This window comes from Pan paniscus, chromosome 7, assembly GCF_029289425.2.
Source record: "Pan paniscus chromosome 7, NHGRI_mPanPan1-v2.0_pri, whole genome shotgun sequence".
NCBI classification, from domain to species: domain Eukaryota; kingdom Metazoa; phylum Chordata; class Mammalia; order Primates; family Hominidae; genus Pan; species Pan paniscus.
In genome coordinates, this window is record NC_073256.2 from 60392714 (window position 1) to 60412585 (window position 19872).

The 19872-nt window shown below is 38.0% G+C and overlaps 1 protein-coding gene across 6 annotated transcripts in view; it reads right to left on the bottom strand.

Annotated features, from left to right (window-relative positions):
- Positions 1 to 19872, bottom strand: part of KAT6A (lysine acetyltransferase 6A) — a 124409-nt gene that overhangs the window by 10686 nt on the left and 93851 nt on the right. For all 6 annotated transcript variants that reach the window (XM_063607171.1, XM_034966001.3, XM_063607172.1 and 3 more), the window contains 7 exons: positions 15084 to 15199; positions 9004 to 9145; positions 7536 to 7697; positions 6375 to 6468; positions 3579 to 3810; positions 2619 to 2826; positions 668 to 1270 (listed from right to left, as the gene is read on the bottom strand). In XM_063607171.1, coding sequence (XP_063463241.1) covers positions 668 to 1270; positions 2619 to 2826; positions 3579 to 3810; positions 6375 to 6468; positions 7536 to 7697; positions 9004 to 9145; positions 15084 to 15199 — 1557 coding nt within the window. The remainder of the gene's footprint in view (positions 1 to 667; positions 1271 to 2618; positions 2827 to 3578; positions 3811 to 6374; positions 6469 to 7535; positions 7698 to 9003; positions 9146 to 15083; positions 15200 to 19872) is intronic.

The following is a 19872-nucleotide window of genomic DNA, read 5'->3' on the forward strand; positions in this document are numbered from 1 at the left end:
TGGCAATGCTTAAAATCCACTCCACAGCCTGGGATGTTTCTGGTAAACGGCTTAACAGAATTCATTATCATCACTGTACATTATTTAATAACTAATTGGCTATCATTATGATGGAATATAGTTTAGAAAATATTTTTAAAGCAAGAGAGACCACGTTAAACTATTGGAGGGATGTGCGAGAAGTGGGGAGAGTAGAGAGAAAACAATAGCACCCAAGATGAGCTACTGTACTCTGAGTACCCCAAAATATAGGGCAGTACTATGTTCACTTTCCAATTAATTATGTAATATTTTGGCCTCCTTTTCTAATATAAACACTTCTAATCTGTACATACTTTAAAAATATCTTTAAAGCCCCTAAAAGTCATGATTTGAACATCAAACCAGTAAGCTAAAAAAAAGTTTGTTTGCATCCCAGGAGGTGAAGCCCTTAAATAAGCTTATGATTTCTAAGTGAATTCCCATGAATCAAAGAAGTCAAACACACACACACATCTCAAATGTTCACTGGGAAGATCTTGGGCTACAATATACAGAGGCTTAAGGTTTATAAAGCAATGCACTAGGAATTTCTAACTTATACTCTTTCAGAACTGTAAGCTAAAACGAGAAGGTGTAAGATAAACTGGAATTGGAGGAAGAGAAGACCTGGAAAGAAATGCGTTACCTTTCGCTTCAGCGTGGGCTTTGTGAGAATTGGTGGCGAGCTTGACCGAGGGCTTTCCGGCTCCTCCTCCTCCTCGCTGCTCTCACTGAAGCCCCTGAGGACAGCCCTGTCACCCTCACTGTAGCGACGGGGCAGTCTCTCATTTCCTTCTGTTAATCTGCACTTCAGAGCCTCAGGGCTTTTCTTGAGCTGTCCTCGCCAGGGCTCAACCCCCTCACTGAGTCTTCTCTTGGGAAGGTCAGGTTTCCCGTCCTGGCTTGGCTGCTCCTCAGAAGCCACCAGCTGTTCTTCACTTTCAGTGTATTCTTCCTGGGTGGCTTCTGATTTCTCCTCACATTCTCCATATTGTTCCTGAGGAGCTGAAGACGTCTCTTCCAAGAGCAGTTTAGAATCTTTATCACCAAAACGTTCCTGGGTTTTTCTGTTCTTCCTCCCCCAGCGGCCCCTCCGAGATGGCTGGCTATTTGCAGGAAGACTATCACGAGGAAGGACTTGTTTGCTCAAACGTGTAGAACTGACTGGAGCCATAACTTCTGGTTTCTTTTCACTTTCTACTGAATAAGAATCTTGTTCTTTGTTCTCATGAGACACAGACTTTCCCACCTGATTTTAGAAAATAAAACAATGCTGGTTAATTTTTCAGTCTTGTTTGCTTACATTTACCTATTCTGATCTTTTAAGTATTGAGAGAAGAAAAGGAAACTGAGCTTTAAAAAGAAAATGATCAATTATTTAACATGGATATTTCCTGTTTCAGCACTGCTTTAAATTCTGTATATGCATTATTTATTTAATCTCCCCAACAATCATATGAAGTATTACCACTACAACTCCACTTTACAAATGAGGCATGTGGGGTAGAAAAAAATTTAAGTAATCTGCCCCAGGTCACGCAAGAGCAAGAGAAGATGCTGGGATAGAAAGCCTGGCAGTCTGACTCCAGAGCCTATGTTCTGAATCTTTCTGCAGTACCACCCTCAATAAGCAAAGTGAATACTATTGTTCTTTTAAATGTTAAATGAGATTGTTTAATAACATTTCTCAGAAATAAAAATTTGTAAACAGGGTGGAGGAGACAGGATCTTGAGACATGGGCAAGAGGAAGGAGGCATTTGAGAAATATGAAAGAAAGTTTATGTAGTTTTTAAATTTACTTTTATTCTGAATAATTTCATTTTGAAAATTAAACTGCACTAAAGAGAGGCATGGGATTTTTTATGTTTATTAAAGGAGGATACCGGTGTTGAAAGGATGAAGCACTGCTTAAAAAAAAAGAGCTATAAAAGTATGCATCACATGAAGAAAAATACTGACAATGACACATGCACTACAGTTCACCAGCAACCCTTTAATGGCTAAAGAGATCTGTGTGTCCACAGGATGTTTTGGTGCCCCATTAGAAAACATACACAAGTTTACAATAGTTACTTAATATTCTATTTAAGGAAAATGTATCTCCATTTCATTTTGTTGTTGGGTTTTTTTTGTAGAGATGGGGTCTCACTATATTTCCCTGGTTGTCCTGAACTCCTAGTCTCAAGCAATCCTCCCGCCTGGGCCTCCTAAAGCGCTGAGATTACAGGCATGAAACACCACACCCAACCTCCATTTCATTTTTAAAAACTGTCAGATTTGGATTCAATTCAGATTTCTCAACTACTATCCAGCTTAAAACTGAGCTGCTTCTTGGCACCCTGGTAACAAATATTTTTCTCACAAGTAACACATTATAAGAAATTTGATGGTCTCCTCCTAATTGTCCAAGGCTTAAAAATACTTAAGTAAACCAGGCCCAGTCTTCTTGAAATCTCTACCATTGAAATAAAACTCTTGACATTCTAATGTGAATTTACTTTTCTGTGAAAGACGATCATAATACATTATTATAAATACTCATGAAATCAAAAATATATCTTCTGTCATCAAAAATAGAGACTATTCATGCCCTTACACTGATCTCTAATTCTCTTTCCTGGCACTGTGGCTCTTCGTTTTCTCCTTCCTCAGCCTCCTCTTCTTCCTCCTCTGAGACCACAGAGTTGGACACTATGACTGGAGTCCAGCGCAAACATTCTGGATCTACATCTACAGGTCGCAAATTCAGCTGAAGCTTTGCCATGTGATCCTGGATAAGTTTTTCCCGGCGGATAATCACAAATCTGGAACCAGAGAAAAGTTTATAGCAATCAACAATGTACAAGGTGTACATAAAAATGAATGTGGAGATGAGACCCCTGGTGAAGCATGTAAGAAGATGATAGGTGCTGCAAAGATAGCCTGCCTGGGACGATGGAATGCAGAAATGTGCCACCACATGAGACGGCCAGGAGTGTGAAGCAAGACAAATGCTTCGCTCTCTACCGTGGCCGCGGGCTGTTTTCACTGCCTGCTGTCTCACACGTCCCGCTCCAGAAGTTCTGCTGCTCTTCTGCACTCTCTTTCCTATTCTCCATTTATTTGGCTCAAATGCCTCCTTTCTTTGTGACCTTTTTCTGACCACTTTAGTGAAGGGTGAACTGTCTGTTCTTCCTTTCAATCTATATTTACTTTGTGCCATTTATATGAAAATTTAACATGGGAATTTTATTTAATGACTCTGTTTCTAGAGTGGTTACTTCTTGTATTGTGAAAGAGCTCCCAATACTAGAAGATGAAAGATTCAGTAGCTTAGGTCCAAAAATTAGGGGTATCAGAAAAACAATTCAGTTTAAAAAGCATATATATAGACTATATATAGACCATATATATAGTCAATCAAATAAAATATCCTAGAAAGGAAAATGATATCTCATTATCACCAAGTATATCATTTATATTAGTTAATGCCCTTTCATCAATAATCTGACTGGCTGATCCAAAAAACTTCAACCTAATTATCTTTCAAAGGTATACAAAAAGATGTGATACTCACTGGTCACTACGGAAGTCCAGCATTCGTAGGTGGTGGAGTGTGGAAGTGATGTCTTGAGGGCAGATTCCAGTCAACTTGCTTAACTTCTTAATGCTGATCTGCTTGTCATTTTGGTGATAAAGGCACTCCAATATTACACTTTTCCAATATGCCATGTAGGAAAGACGACCCAGATCAGATAACGGTTTCTCTGGAGACCCTGCTTGGCCTTCACGCTTTGATAACAAATAACCTAAAGAATCACAAATAACTCAAATCAGAACTAGGTCAGCAACTCTGAAAAACTGGATTCACCAAAATAACAATCCCCTCTTCTACAACCAAGAATAACTCCAAAGGTAAATTCCTTCCACAAAAAAAAGAGAGAAACAAATTGCAAAACTACTTCAAAACAAATCTGCAGAAAGAACACATAATTTATATATATTGAAGACTAAGTTAGTATTATTATGTCTACAGTTAATATCAATCACCTTGTTAAAATATTCGAAGTGTTAAAAATCAGGACTGTTAACAGTTTCGTTCAACGTCCTGGGGAAAACAAGCCTTGCATGCTTTATTTGGACCACTAGGTGGCAACTGCTGTATCTGAACTGAGAAGTACAAAAGAATGCCTTCATTTTCACATAATCCTATTAAAATTGTAGTTCTGTCAGTGAATTAGATGACAATCTTTCACTTCAACCAAAACTCCTCACAATTACCTATCATTCTAACTCTAGGCAAGCAGGACTGCCAATATAAGTGTGGAACTGTGGACTCTGTCCTCTATAGTGCACAACTCTCAAGAACTGAAAAACAAAGGCCTAACTTCTAAGGAAAAGCAACGAAAATGGAGATGGCAGAGAAAGGTATTTTTACTGTCATTAAAGAAAACGTAAAAGCAGTCTAAGAATGTTAATTTGGAAACATGTATTACATTAGGAAAAGTAAATACAAACAATACTGTTATTGCACGGACTGTTTGTATACCATACACACACACCCCCAATCACCAAAAGTAAAATATTTTCCCTAACTTTGCAATTTAATGGCATATATAACATGTCTAATCATGAGTCCTATTTCAAAACAATATATTAACATTAAAGGAAGTAATTTGAGTTCCATCCCCTACTGCTCATCTAAAAAGACCAGAAAATGTGTAAAACAACCAGTAGCACAAGCTTCCAATAAAATATGGACAGGACAGTCTAAAGCTAAGAGAAGGCTTAATTAACATCTCAAGACTAGAATCAAAATCCTTTGTTTGAACCATTAGTTCTGCATATATTCATCTAAATATCATTGTATAGCAATATCTGAGGTAAAATATTCCCTCAAATTACACAGATCCCACAGTGATCTCTTTAGAACTGTGAGCTACCACTTTTGAACTCAGATTAAACAATTTTCTCTATCATTCACTTCTTCAGATATTTAAAGATGTGTTGCAGATGTTTAACCACTAGGTAGAGCCTAACTAAAAAAAATGCACACATTTTCTCAGATAACTGGATAACAAAAATACGGCAGGTACAGTACTTCTTTTTTTTTTTTTTTTTTTTTGAGATGGAGTTTCGCTCGTCACCCAGGCTAGAGTGCAGTGGCGTGATCTTGGCTCACTGAAACCTCCGCCTCCCGGGTTCAAGCAATTCTTCTGCCTCAGCCTCCCAAGTAGCTGGGATTACAGGCGCCCACCACCACACCCAGCTAATTTTTTGTATTTTTAGTAGAGACGAGGTTTCACCATGTTGGGCAGGCTGGTCTGTTGGGATTACAGGCGTGAGCCACCACATCCGGCCCACAGTACTTCCTTATTAGTGCTAATTGAAGTAGTTATACAATGTTTTTAGTATTATTAGTATTATTGCATGAAACTAAGTTCCATTGTAAATGAACAATAGGAAATTAAAGGTATGTGCTACACATCACACAAAATGTTATTCAATATTAGCTGTTTAAAAATATTTCGTGTCCAAGGCCACGCATGGTGGCTCACGCCTGTAATCCCAGTACTTTGGGAGGCCGAGGCGGGTGGATCACGAGGTCAGGAGATCGAGACCATCCTGGCTAACACGGTAAAACCCCGTCTCTACTAAAAATACAAAAAAATTAGCCGGGTTGTGGTGGCTGGTGCCTGTAGTCCCAGCTACTCGGGAGGCTGAGGCAGAAGAATAGCCTGAACCCAGGAGGCAGAGCTTGCAGTGAGCCGAGATCACGCCACTGCACTCCAGCCTGGGTGACAGAGCGAGACTCTGTCTCTCAAAAAAAAAAAAAAAAAAAAAAAAATTTCGTGTCCAACCAAAATAAAAGGAACGTGTGGCTTTAGGTTTTATTTATTTCCATTTTTATTTTGAGACAGAGTCTTGCTCTGTGGCCCAGGCTAGAGCCTGCAATGCAGGGGTAGCATTGCTCACTGCAGCTTCAACCTCCTGGGCACTCAAGTGATCCTCTCACCTCTGCTTCCTGAGTAGGTGGAACCCTAGGTACATGCCATCATGCCCACCTAACTTTTTAAATTTTTTGTAGAGACAGGGTCTTGCCATGTTGCCTAAGCTGGTCTTGAACTACTGGGCTCAAGCAATCCTCCCACCCCAGTTTCCCAAAGTGCTGGGATTAGAGGCATGAGCCACAGTGTCCAGCAGTGGCTTTAGGTTTTAAAGAATCATATAGCAATATGACAAAAGATACTAGCAGCCAACAAAGCACCTACAAATCTTTAAATATACACACACACACACACACACACACACACACACACACACAGAGAAGGTCCACCGGAAGAGACCAATGAGAAATTAATATAATCCTTACTGAAATCGATGAGAAACCTGCCATAGCCCTTACGCTGGTATTGAGGAAGAATCATTATACAGGAAACATTGTACTTCTGTTGGCAGTGCTTTTCCTGGTGGAGAAAATACAAGTCAAGTTTGAAAACAGGCTGGTAAAAGTGAATAATAATGTGAATTAAGAAACAAAGACTAATGGCCAAAACCCACAGCCCTGGTCCTTTGGGAATAGCAACGTACATCAACAAACAACTACCCAGCTGGGAGAAGATAGGATAATGTCAAGTCACTGCCATTACCCACAAAGCAACCATCCCAGGAGAGTAAAAATATAAAACAAAACAATGCCATCCAACACCATCTGCAACTCAAACACAGCACGCCAATGCCTAAGGATCAGCACCGGAATCTGAGTCCCAAACAATCCGTAAAGCTACAAATGATGAATCAGTGTGCCACTCTAGAAGTGAGAAGACTCATTAATTATGTCAGAGTTTTCTTTCTCTCCTGCTCTGGTGCTCCTCAGAGCAGTCCTATTAGTTGTATCTAACTTTACACAAAATAGTCACTTTTATAATTTTATAAATGAGTGAATATATTTTAAGTCACATCTAACTAATGAAGTAGCCTAAAGAATTCTTATAAATGCTTATAAAAAGCTAGTACTTCCCCTAACTGTTTTATACACTTGGATTTTACCATGGACTTGCTTAAATAAAAGTATATCTTTTATGTTCTCTGACTAGAAAATAAACTTTCTCCCTCTAAGGGCATGGAAGATTAAAAAAGGAGAAAATATCCTTTAATCAAAATGCCTTCTTACTCTTATTTCTATGCCTAAAGTTCAAATTAGGAAGAGAAGATTGAAGCTGAGACAGAACTCAGAGAGCTAATGACTGTTTATTTCAGAAGTTCCATGTTATTACCATGGGAAGAGAAGCCATTTAAAACCTTCCCCGTGAGTATTGCCAGCAGTCCATAATCCTAGGAGAATATAGGTTGTTGAATGTTACTAAGCACCTTCTAGCACCTGGTAAGTTTCCAAATGTTCCTTCTATTCTTTCCGAACAGCTAGATGACACCTAGGAGGTGCTGCATCTTGTTGTGTCCCCGAGTGAGAACCAGCAAAGATTCTTTCAGATTTCTATATGAGTTCAAACAAACTTTAAGCTGACATACTTACCTTAGAAAAGTAGCCAACAAGGTGGCAGCCCTTGACATCATTCTGTGTTAGTACATAAAAAAGAAATGGCTCCACATCGTAATAGAGGGTTTTGTGGTCAAGAAACAACTTTGCCAAGAGACACAGGTTTTGACAATAAATGGTACTCACATTCCCATCAACCTAGAGAAATAAACAGAACAAAACAGTCAATAGAGGGTCTCTTTAGTTCTAGAATAATATGTATCAGTTAAAAGCATCTCTAGATATCCACAGTCCAGACTAGGAGAAGGTGTCCAGGACCGGAACACTTTGGAACCTGGAAGCCATCCTTTGAAATGGCAGTATTATGCTATCTGCTGTTTTAAGACAACCAAATATATAAAATCTCATACCTTCAACATAGCAGGAACAGCCAGATAAGGAAGTGATAATCTGGTTTTAAAAGAGCAATTTTTGCTTTAATAAAAAGATGAATTGTAGCAATCCTTTAGATAGCAAGTTTCGTTTTCAAAGTACTTAACACAACAAAAGATCTAAATACAACCCTTCTAAAATACATTTATTAGGTAAAATAAGATGTAACTATGTAGTCTAATCTATGCCAGCTGCCTGAAGCAATGCAATCTGACTACCATGATCGGGCTTGAACCCAGATAAAACTACTTAAGGGGGTACTAACTATTGCCACACAGAAGCACCAAGCGGGTTCCTCAAGTAATCATGTGGTAAATGCGGCTCCAGGTTGGCCAGGCCCAGGAGCACTCTGCTGCTCTTTTGCTCCTGGCAGCCTTGTCTGTGTTCATGGAGTTGCCAGAGCTTTCTATCAAAACGCCAATGGATGCCCACATTAGCTCCCAAGACACTGTCTGCGATACTAACAGAACTCCTCAACAACCCAGGTAGTTTAATATTCTCTTCAAACAGTATATACCACACCTACCCCAGCTTCTCCCAAGGTAAAGAACTCCTCTACTGATCACTTAAAAGAGTCTTAGGGAGGACCAAGAAAGTGAGAGACTGAGGGGATCCTGACAATCTGAAATTTTACTGTTACAGTAAGTAATGGCACATAAGCAAGTACTCAATTAATACTTGGCACGAAAACCACAGAACTGAGGATCAAGAGCGCTACTAACAGCAATAGAGAATCACAGAGCAGAGGTCACACATCATCATCATCATCATCATCATCATCATCTTTACTATTAAACAGATCTCTGTGAGATATTCTTTTTAAATAAGTGATAGAAATCCTTTCATTTAAATGCCATATTTCATAGATTCTAAGATGTACTTTTATCACATCTTAATATATGCAAAATCAACTGGCATTTTATAATCAAATGAAGTTTTAAAAATTATAATTAGTACTTTTTCCATTTTAGTGATACATAAAATAGACAACAGAAAGTTGCACAATAGATGCAATATAGGTGGCCCTACTTATGAAATGGATGAGAGGACAATTACTAAGTATCTACCTTACCTCAAAGACAGAAATATTATTCTTTCTGTAAATCTCATTGGCAGGAGGATGGAACCAACCACATTTCTTCATGTGCTGCTGCAGAATAGTTCTACTTTTCATATATTTTAGACAAAATTCACAAAGATACAATTTGGGCAGCCTGTAAACGATAATTAAACAAAAAAGACAGGGCTTTATACTTTAGAGTACTTCAAACTTCCACAATTATCATCTTTTTGCCTCTCATTACTACCCAGGTAACAGGTTAAAAAAAAAAACTGCATATGCAAAAATACTGGACGGTAAAATGACAAAATATATAATTCAAATAAATTACTGTATCTTGTCTCATATTTAAGTACTGAGATGAAAAAATTAATTTACTTGCTATCAATTTGGATAGTTATGCTTAAAATACTACCCTAGAATTAAAGAAAATAATATTTGCTAAGTAGATTAACACACACAAAAATGTTTGATTTGTGTGAAGACCACAACCATTTTTTCAAGTTTCCACTTTGAAAGCAGCTTTTGAAATATAATTTATCTGAGAACATCTAAAATTCTACTAAAGCTTTTCCCAAGGTATATTTATGGAACACAAATCCTGCAGGTACTAAAGATTTCATGCTCAAATAAGGGCAAGAGGGCACATGCTTTTTCCCAACTTTCCTGGGGGACTCACAATGTGCATTAATTCTTCCCATATAACCTCACATCTTATTTTTTTAACTGTCATTCAATTCAGCACACTGAAAGTTTCCAAGGAACTTTTGTAGTATACTATTACTAAACATCTATGGTATACAATATTGTTTTTCAAAATCTCTCATGTTAGCCACACCAATACAACTTGTAATTATATTATTAGTACAACCCTTCCAAAATCAAGCACTAAGTGAAACAAATAATGTCTGGCACTATAAATTAGAGTCAAGAAGCAGGAGCTAAGAGCATGGAAAGCAGTGTGTTGTTGGCTACTTTGTTTCCACTGCATTCTGCCTCAAGCCCCACTATTCAAGAGGAACCACTAGATAAAGAGGTTTTTCCTTCTTCACCACCACAGCTACAAATCACAGAATGAAATGGCTTGTTATAAACTTCATCATCTAATATGAGCACTAAATGTATTAACTAAGCCTTACAGGTGACCTACAACTGCCAGACCACCTTCCTGAATACCTGGATTCTGAGTAATTTCTTCTTCAAAGGAAGAGGAAGAATGAGTCTCCTTATGTAGATATAACGGGTGGCACCTCCCTCCCTAACTGTTTTACTTACCTCTTACCTGTGCTAAATTCTCAGTGAGCAATCTTAACTTGTCACAGCATGAAGATACAGAAGTAACACTATCTGAGTACAGTTTCATTTTGAGGGCTAAATATTACAACTAAATACTTCCTATAATACGAATCAGAGAAACCTAAAAAATTTTGTGCTTTTTAAAGTATTTTTGTAAAAATGATAGAGCAAAAAACAGTGACAGACCATGAAGCTTTCCTAATTATGGTAAAGATAAATGCCAACTTTAAGGGCATCCAATCCAACTGTTAGGTCTCAGCACAGAGACATGAAAATAAAGTACCATTTATGTTAGCTAGATTTAGTCATATTTCATAATGTGTATATTTCAAAACATCATGCTGTACATGATAAATATATACAATTTTATCTGTCAATTAAAAAGTAGAAAATATTCAATAAATGCTAATTACTTTTCTGGAAACAGAAGGGAGAGGGGAGAGAGGAAGGGAGGGAGGAAGGGAGGAAAATAAAGTACAATTTATTTCCTAAGGTCTGTGAGAGAAGGCCAAAAATGTTTAAAGCTCTTACAGTAACCAAATTGCTCAAGAAAACATCAGGAGAAATAAAATCTCTGAGAAAATTACTATCAAGTCTTCTCCAGTAAATGAAGAGTTCATGCCACTTCCTTAGAATGGCAAGATGTATGGCATTTTATTGATGATTAAAAAAAAAAAACAAAACTTTAGTGAACCTTATTATGTGAAAAATAGTAAACTGAAAACAAGCATTATGATCTACTTTATTCCAATCTAGTTCTCACTGAAAACATTTTAAAAGCTCCTTACTTTATTAGAACCAAGCCCACTGGGATGATACTGCTAATCGAAAGGGAATCATCTGGAAAAAAAACTACTGGAAAACCAAAATATTTCTAGAAATATTATAAACAACTGCTGTTCTCTCACAGAAAAAAAGATCTATCATATAGAAAGAACATGAGACTACAGGAAATGAAATGTAGTTATAAAGATTATGAATACTCCTAGCCCTAGAGAATCTTGTTGGGGGCTGCTTTTAGTGATCTTCTTCCTGGCAGGACCTAGGTCTCAGCTATCAAACAGGTAGTTGTACGGTGTCTTTGATCAACTGCACATGAAGTGTCACCTCCACACTGGAAGTTGATTCTAAAGTCTGCCACAATGCTGATAACCCAGCCCATGGAATCAGGGCTGTGCTGCAGCTGGGCATGCTTCTCTAACTTCTAGAATGATGCAATTATTCTTCTCAGGAATTTCTACAGTACCTTCTGGCTTCTGAACATGGCCCAACATAGTAGCAGTTTGTGCAGTCAACTTGTAGCAAATTTTTAATGTAACAATAAAAATTATACCAAATATTACTTAAATCTAAGATTATGGTACAAGTCAAGTGAGATCAACCTAGATACACATGCTACATGGAGCAGCGTAGGCCCAGTGATTAATGGTTATGGCTATGTAGTAAGAGAGAAGTGAGCTTCAAGTTCTGCCACTTATACACTGTACTGTCTGGGACCAGGTCTGCAAAATGAATACAGTAATATTCATCTCACAGAATTACACCAGAGATGTTTAGTCCAGTACCAAGCTCAATGGATGGTAATTACAGCTGCTACTACTTAACGATTATTATTTGTATTCTTCTTTCATCAATTTTACTCAATAATTTAATAGCCAAAGGCATTAGGGATTCTATTTGGTTTCTTCTTCAGTAACTGGGATGACGAGAATAATCAAACTGGTTCTAGTGACAATCTCATAATCTAAGCATCAAATAAAGTCCAGAGGAGAATCAAAAGGCAGAGGAATCTTCCTAGGCTACTCTATCACCTAGGAATCTACCTCTTTAGGATCTCAAAGCTAAGCTCAAAGCAGCACAGGAGCAGAGGGCATCCAATGATCACAATTTCTTTTGCCTTAAGCCCATCTATGTCATGCTCTTAATGGCAGAGTAGGTTTCGCAATGAACCTACTGATAAACCAAATGAAACAGTATTATTGCTTCATTGTTTTTGATTTTTAAAGACAGGGATACAAGATTACTTAATAGGCAATGCATACACAAATATCTGGATGTGAAAGAACATTCCGTAAAGTATAATCCCACTTCCCAAAAGACGTTTTTCTTGTGATCTTTGCATTTTTGTTTGCTCCTATTGCCCTGTTTTTGTACGTTACAGTGTTTAAAACCTTTAATAAGAAAATAATTTATAAGCAGTTTAGCACGAAATAATAAATAGGCATTAACAAAATTAAGAATAGAGGTTTATTATTTGGAAAATGTAAGATCTCCAAACATTTTAGTCACCTCAAGTTTCAAGCTCATTTAAGTAAATATAATTTTTTTAAAAATGTAACCAAGAGAACTACGAATATAAAGATAGAAAAAAAGTCATAATTACTCAAGAACCTATTAAAAATTACAGGATATTTTCTAATTGAAAACTCAAAGAACCCTATCCAATGGATGAAAAAATATACAGAAAATGTCTAAAACTGCTTAAGGAAGTTGATGAATTTTACAAGTTCCTATCCTGTTTCTGCTTTCTACTGGTTCCTATTATACTTTTTTTGGTTATTTTTTGATGGCATTATTTATTCTTTCACTGATAACTAGTCTCCTCACACCTGTTTCTAATGAAAATCTCATCAGAACAAAAGCTACATTTTCAATAAATCCTTTAAATATCTATCTTAAAAGAAAACAGTTTATGATTCCATTCTCATCATTCTCTTGAACAAAAGTAAATGCTAGCCCTCTATTTCCATTCCTGAATCTATTTCCTCTCCCCACCTTGAGTAGACAAGGGGCCTGTGGTTTCCATCTATCTGTACTACAGTCTCCGGAACAGTTGACAGACATGTGGAAAAGCTTTCTTTTCTAAGTTGAGTGCTCTTGTGATTTGGGCAGCTTGCAAAGAGCTCACTTAAAAAATGATCATAACAACTTATTTTAAACCTGATGAAAAAATTAATTCCTTGGCATATTTATTTTCTTTTCTTTTGAGATGGAGTTTCGCTCCTGTTGCCCAGGCGAGAGTGCAATGGCGCAATCTCAGTTCACTGCAACCTCCGCCTCCCGGGTTCAAGCGATTCTCCTACCTCAGCCTCCTGAGTAGCTGGGATTACAGGCACCCACCACCACGCCTAGCTAATTTTTATATTTTTAGTAGAGACAGGGTTTCGCCATGTTGGCCAGGCTGGTCTTGAACTCCTGACCTCAGGCGATCTGCCTATCTCGGCCTCCCAAAGTGCTGGGATTACAGGCGTGTCCTTGGTGTATTTCTTCTCGGTCATAAAAGATCTTGGCTATTCAGAATTCCTGAGGAATGAGTTAACTTGAACGCTGAGTTCTGTAGGTAGTTGAGGAAGTTCCTGCCTTCCTTTAACATATATACATATACAATACATACATGTATAATATATATATATGTATAATATGGAAATGCAAATACAATGTAACCTTATCTTAAAGTCACATTAATTGTTGTCAGCTCATGATACAGTGTGCTTCCTTAAAGATACACCACAGTGTTTGGGGCTAACTGATCCCACAGTAAATGGCCCTCAATTGCTGTGGTTCATGAGCTTGTGTGTTAGTTTCCTGGGGTTTTGCTTTTTCTTCTGTTTTTGTTAGCTGTCACTTTGAGGTCAGTGTCTGAAATGGCATTCTTACCCCTATTTTTCTACTTCGACTGTAGACTAGAGAAGCAAGTTATTATATGGAAAGAAAAAGTAAAAAATAAATAAGTTTTACTGGATGGCCCTTTTAACAACTATACTGGCCTATTCCTAGTTTCTTGGCAACAACCCATGTTAAGGCACTCAACATATTGTAAGGTACTAAATAAATTTTGCTAATATTTTAGCCAGGCAATGTTACTACATGGGTGAAAACTTACATGATGAGAATATTCTGAACATGTATTTAACCCACAAAGCACCATGATGTATTATTTCTTGTAACACCCTACTAAATGGGAAACTGAGGCATAAGTAGTTTATAGATTAGAGAGCATTAATGTCACTACAATTAACTAGTATTTAATTTTTTGATCTCATTTCATCTTTTAATTTTAACCATAAAGAAAAAATATAATAACTGACATTATTGAGCACTTACCATTTTCTAAGTGATTTACATGTTGTAGCTCATTTAATGTCCTCAATATCCCCACGAAGTAAGTACTATTACTATCTCTGCTTTACAGATGAGGAAACTGAGGCACAGAGCAGTTGGGCAGCTTTTAAGGTTACACAACTTACCAATTTCAGAGCTGAGTCATGAAACCACTTTAGCTCCACCAAGCTGGTGAGTGATCAATGTTTATTAATATATCTGGAAGCCCAAACTATTTATATATAATTTTACACCAATTGTCCAATTATTTCTGGGAAAACAAACCATTTACTAAGTTTGTCAAATTATAAATATTTATTTACATCAAAGACTAATCAACTGAAACTTTATATTAATTTATATATGAGTCTCTTCTTCTCTTTTTCAAAATTCTTAGTGATAGGAGTGAAGACAAATTTCTCTTAAAAAAAAATAAAAAAGCATTCCCCTTTTATTGTGACCATGCATTCGGGTTTCTCATTTTAAACATCAGCGTCTGAGAGGTTACAGAAGAGAACATCTAAAGCAAACTGGGATGAAGTGGCTGCCAAAGCCGCTGCTATTATGGACATTTAAAAGCCCCCAGTTTCCTCAAATGTAAAGGATAAGGTGGACTCAAACATCTTCAAGATCCCTTCCAGTTCCAGACTTCTATGGATCTCAAAACAGAAGGTCAAGGGTCTCTCAAAACATACCTTGAGTATTCTTGAGGATATGGGGAGGAGTACCAGGTGTGAATTTCATACTTCCCAAACTCAATGACAGAGGGACAGCGGACTTGTGGATCAGGGGGACCAGTCACTCCAACTTTCTGTGCAGTCAAGAAATACATTCAAAAGTTAGCTAAATTAGACACACTGAGATAACAAAGAAAGTTCTGAATCTAAATGTTGTCTTCTCAGGACTCCAAAGGAGTAAAACAAAAACAAAAGCCAGAACAAGCTAACATATTTTGAAATAAGTTATATTATTCCTTAAACAGAGCACCCAGATGAAAAATAAAAATGCTAATAAATCTCTTAGAACCAAATGCATTGGGTGTTGCTGCATTTCTACATTTAATAACACTAAAAGTATTTTCCTCAATTAAACTCACTCTTAATGACTTAATATTAAAGAGAAACTGCTGATACTTGGTGATATAAGATAAAGAATAATTTACAAGTGAGGGAGGGGGATACCGCATATTTGCTGAAGTCCTACCACACTGCCTCCGCTGACAACAATGGAGATGCCCTACTGAACATGTAAGCACACAAAGGATGATTTTTTAGTTTGGGAAAGTAGATATTTAAGAGAAATATAAAAAGAATCTGACAAAACAAGTATCAAGAGAGTCTTCATTTCATACTATGCCTAAAATTCCCTTCATTAGTAGCTCTGCATAGATTTAACCAAAGAAAAAGACACTCTGTTATATACAGACCTTCTCTTTTTTCTGCCTTCTCTTTACAATGAAAACAATCTCTATACCCCTCATCCCTGCAATAGTCTGAACTACATTATCTAAACAGAGAATTTTTAAAGCCTTTATGACTTCCCTGACTTTCCAGATCAGAAATTCAAACGTAAGTACGTAGCTCAAGAAAATAAAGGCTGTTAAGGGTCTTAACATGTTAACTCAAGGGCAACATGACTTGCTCTGCACCCAGTCTAGCAACAGATGCATATACACACTCATGTCCATGTGTGTGAGTGCAGATATATCATGGATGCTCTACAAATACTAACTGACAAGAAAAAGACAAAAGAGTTTAGCCTAACCAAAAACAAGCATTAATAACTCTTCCCCAAAAGGATAACTGAAATTATCCTTCAATTTTATGCTTTAAAGACCACTAAGAGACTAGTAAAAATCCCTTGTTGGAGCATGCAGACACACATACATATTTTATAACAAAACTAAAAGAAAAGAGATTTTTATTCATTGGTTTTATATAAATACGTTTAAAGAAGCCTCTTCACCATAACTCATTAGAGACCTTCTGGTCTTTCTAACCATTCTCTTTTATAAAAGGCCAAGGGACTTATCTCAGGTTTCATACTGGAATGTAGCCAAATGAAACCTCAAGCTCTTCCTTAGACACCTCAAAACAAAAGACAAAAGACAATGATCTGTTTGTGGGATGAATTGTGTTATAACACCACCAAGTACTGGGGCTCCTCCAAATACAAAACCAAAAACAATGAAGAATACATAATACAGGGTTAAAATAAGATTTCTTTCATTTCTCAAAACCCAAACAGAACTTTGTAAAAAGATTTTTTAAAGGCTGTTTTTAAACTACATTCTAGAATCAACTACTCTAACTCATAAAGTACTATCTTTTCATCTATCTTCACAACTCAAAGTAATAACAACAGTATAGGAAACTTTCAAAATAACTGAATACCAGAAACCAGATCTAACTTCCTGAGGCAAGGATCAGATAGAAAGCCCGAAAGCTGAAGTCATGCACCTGCTGCGGCACTGTCTGTTGTTTGAGGGTCTTCCCATCAGCTGCCCGCTGCTCTTCTAGGCGGATGCCCGATGTGAAAGTGGATATCCAGTTCCAGTACAGCTGTTTGCACATCACCACAACTGCGCACGTCTGTCCAGAATGGGACCTGTGGTAGGTTCCCCTCTGCCCACACCCGCCTTTAACCTTTGCACCGTGAAACGTTCCTGCACATGCGCTCATGTGTGAGCCCGCCTCCACTCCCAGCTCCCCTGAGCAAGCCTCCACAGCAAGGGTGTTTCCTTTTACGAAGATTTAGAAATCAGCAAGGCTCTCTACACAGGGAGGAAGAAATGGCTACACAGAAACCACTCATTCCAGTCCTAGCCAAAATCAAACTGTCATATCTGAACTACAAGGTTACCTTTGCTAGGTCATTTTATTTTAACATTTCAACCAAAGTACGTTTTCGTTAAACATGTGACTTTCCAAAGCAGCAGGTGTCTAATATAATCAAGGGCACAAAATATATTTAAATGTTTAACTCAAATTCTGCCACTTCATGTCCTCCTAATTTAAATATGCCAAATTATTTAAAAGAAGACGTATGTTCCAGGCTAGAATTGACCTTTTAATCTAAGATAACTAACAGGGGGTAGCAAGGGGGTGGATTAAATACTCTAATAATTGGGCTAAACCAAAAGAAAACTTTATGCCTACTGCTAGATAACAAAGCTTTTATTACCACCAGTTTATATGAAAAGAGTATTACTCTTCTACAAAAACTTAAGCTTCCATTAAATGACTCATCTAATTCCAGTTTGTAACATAAAAAAGGCCATTCTTGCAGTATCCCCAACTCTGGATCTGGTAGGGACACCAAAATTGTGTAAATAATTTAACAATTTCTGTAAACACAGAGCTGCTGCCTTCCCCCGTCTGTCCACTGGAGCGCTCTCACTTGCCCTTCCCTCTCCATTCGCCAAGGGGGTGCAATGTTTTGAGGAGAGAGGGAGGTACCCCTTTATTATCAGTGTGAGGCTGGGAAATGTGGGGAGAAGAGATGGCTTTCTGGCATTTGAACATTCTCCCACAGAAACACTACAGTAAGTAATTCCATTCATTAGGGATTAAAAGTTACATGATGAAAGAGGTATGAAAGAATGAATTCACATGCTCCACAACAGAGAGAGCATGAATTTAAGGACTAGAGAAAATCATGTTCGTGGAGCACCTACTGTGCTAGACTCTGACCTGAGCCTTATGTCGTTACCTCCTTTGCTCCCCACAATCCATCCTTCAAAGTAGAAAACAATATACCCACTCTGCAGATGAAAAAATAAGCCTCAGATAAGCCTCAGGTTAAGAGGCAAAAGCACCGGGCAGGAACAGCGAGTGAAGCATAAAGACAGAAAAGAATGACATGGGTTGAGATGTGACGGAAGTAACGACAGCCCTCAACTAATTCCTCCCTAAATTCCCAAAGTTTATGGGTAAGTTTTTAAAAACAGGAACTTGGTTTTCCAAAGAAATGAAGCCAGAAGTCCACAAACTTTTAACCCAAAACCCTTGGACTGGAGTAGAATGTGTTTTGGAATTCTGAATTTTTCTGATTTTAGAAAAGTATTAGTACATATATGTGTATAGTACATGCATGTGTATAGCCCTAGTAGGATTTGGAGCAGCACTCCATAATCAGACACACTAAAATTTCTTTAGCAAAGCATATGAATATTCACATTAACTGGCATAAGTAAGGAATACAAATAGTCTCACATCAGCTCAGATCATGTTTTTGTCAGTAACTCAGTTCAGGTCGAGTGGGACTTTATTGCAAAATGAGTTGGAAAAGGCCGGGCGCGGTGGCTCACGCCTGTAATCCCAGCACTCTGGGAGGCTGAGGTGGGCGGATCACGAGGTCAGGAGATCGAGACCATCCTGGCTAACAAGGTGAAACCCCATCTCTATTAAAAATACAAAAAATTAGCTGAGGAGCTTGGTGGCGGGCACCTGTAGTCCCAGCTACTCAGAGGCTGAGGCAGGAGAATGGGGTGAACCCAGGAGGCAGAGCTTGCAATGAGCCCAGATCGCGCCACTGCACTCCAGCCTGGGTGACAGAGCCAGACTCTGTCTCGGAAAAAAAAAAAAAAAGAAATGTTGGAAAAAAATTTCTTTCCATTCTCCAAAGAAGATATACAGATGGCCAATAAGCTCATGAAAAGATGCTCAACATCACTAATAATTAGGAAAATGTAAATCAAACCACAATCAGATACTACTTCACACCCATTAGGATGGTTATTATTTTTAAATGCAAAACACCAGAAAATAACAGATGTTGGTGAAGATGTGGAAAAATCAGAACCCTTGTCCCATTGCTGGCGGGAATACAAAATGGCACAGCTGCTGTGGAAAACAGTATGATGGTTCCTCAAAAAAGTAAACAGAATTACCACATAATCTAGCAATTCCACTGCTGAGTATAGACCCCACAGAACTGAAAGTAGTTCTTTGTATATGGGTATCTATTTGCATACCCATGTTCATAGCAGCACTATTTACAACCCAAGTATCCACTGACAGATGAATGGATAAACCAAATGTGGTACATACATACAATGGAATATTCTCCAGCCTTAAAAAGGAAGGCAATGGTTGGGCGCTGGTGGCTCACGCCTGTAATCCCAGCACTCTGGGAGGCCAAGGTGGGCGGATCATGAGGTCAAGAGATTGAGACCATCCTGGCCAACGTGATGAAACCCCGTCTCTATTAAAAATACAATAATTAGCTGGGTGTATGGCACATGCCTGTAGTCCCAGCTACTCGGGAGGCTGAGGCAGAAGAATCACTTGAACCCGGGAGGCAGAGGTTGCAGTGAGCCAAGATCACGCAACTGCACTCCAGCCTGGGCAACAGTGCAAGACTCTGTCTTCAAAGAAAAAAAAAAAAATACAAGGAAGGCAATTCTGACACAGGCTAAAATACATATGAACCTTGGGGACATTATGCTAAGTGAAACAGCCAGACACAAAAGGACAAATATTG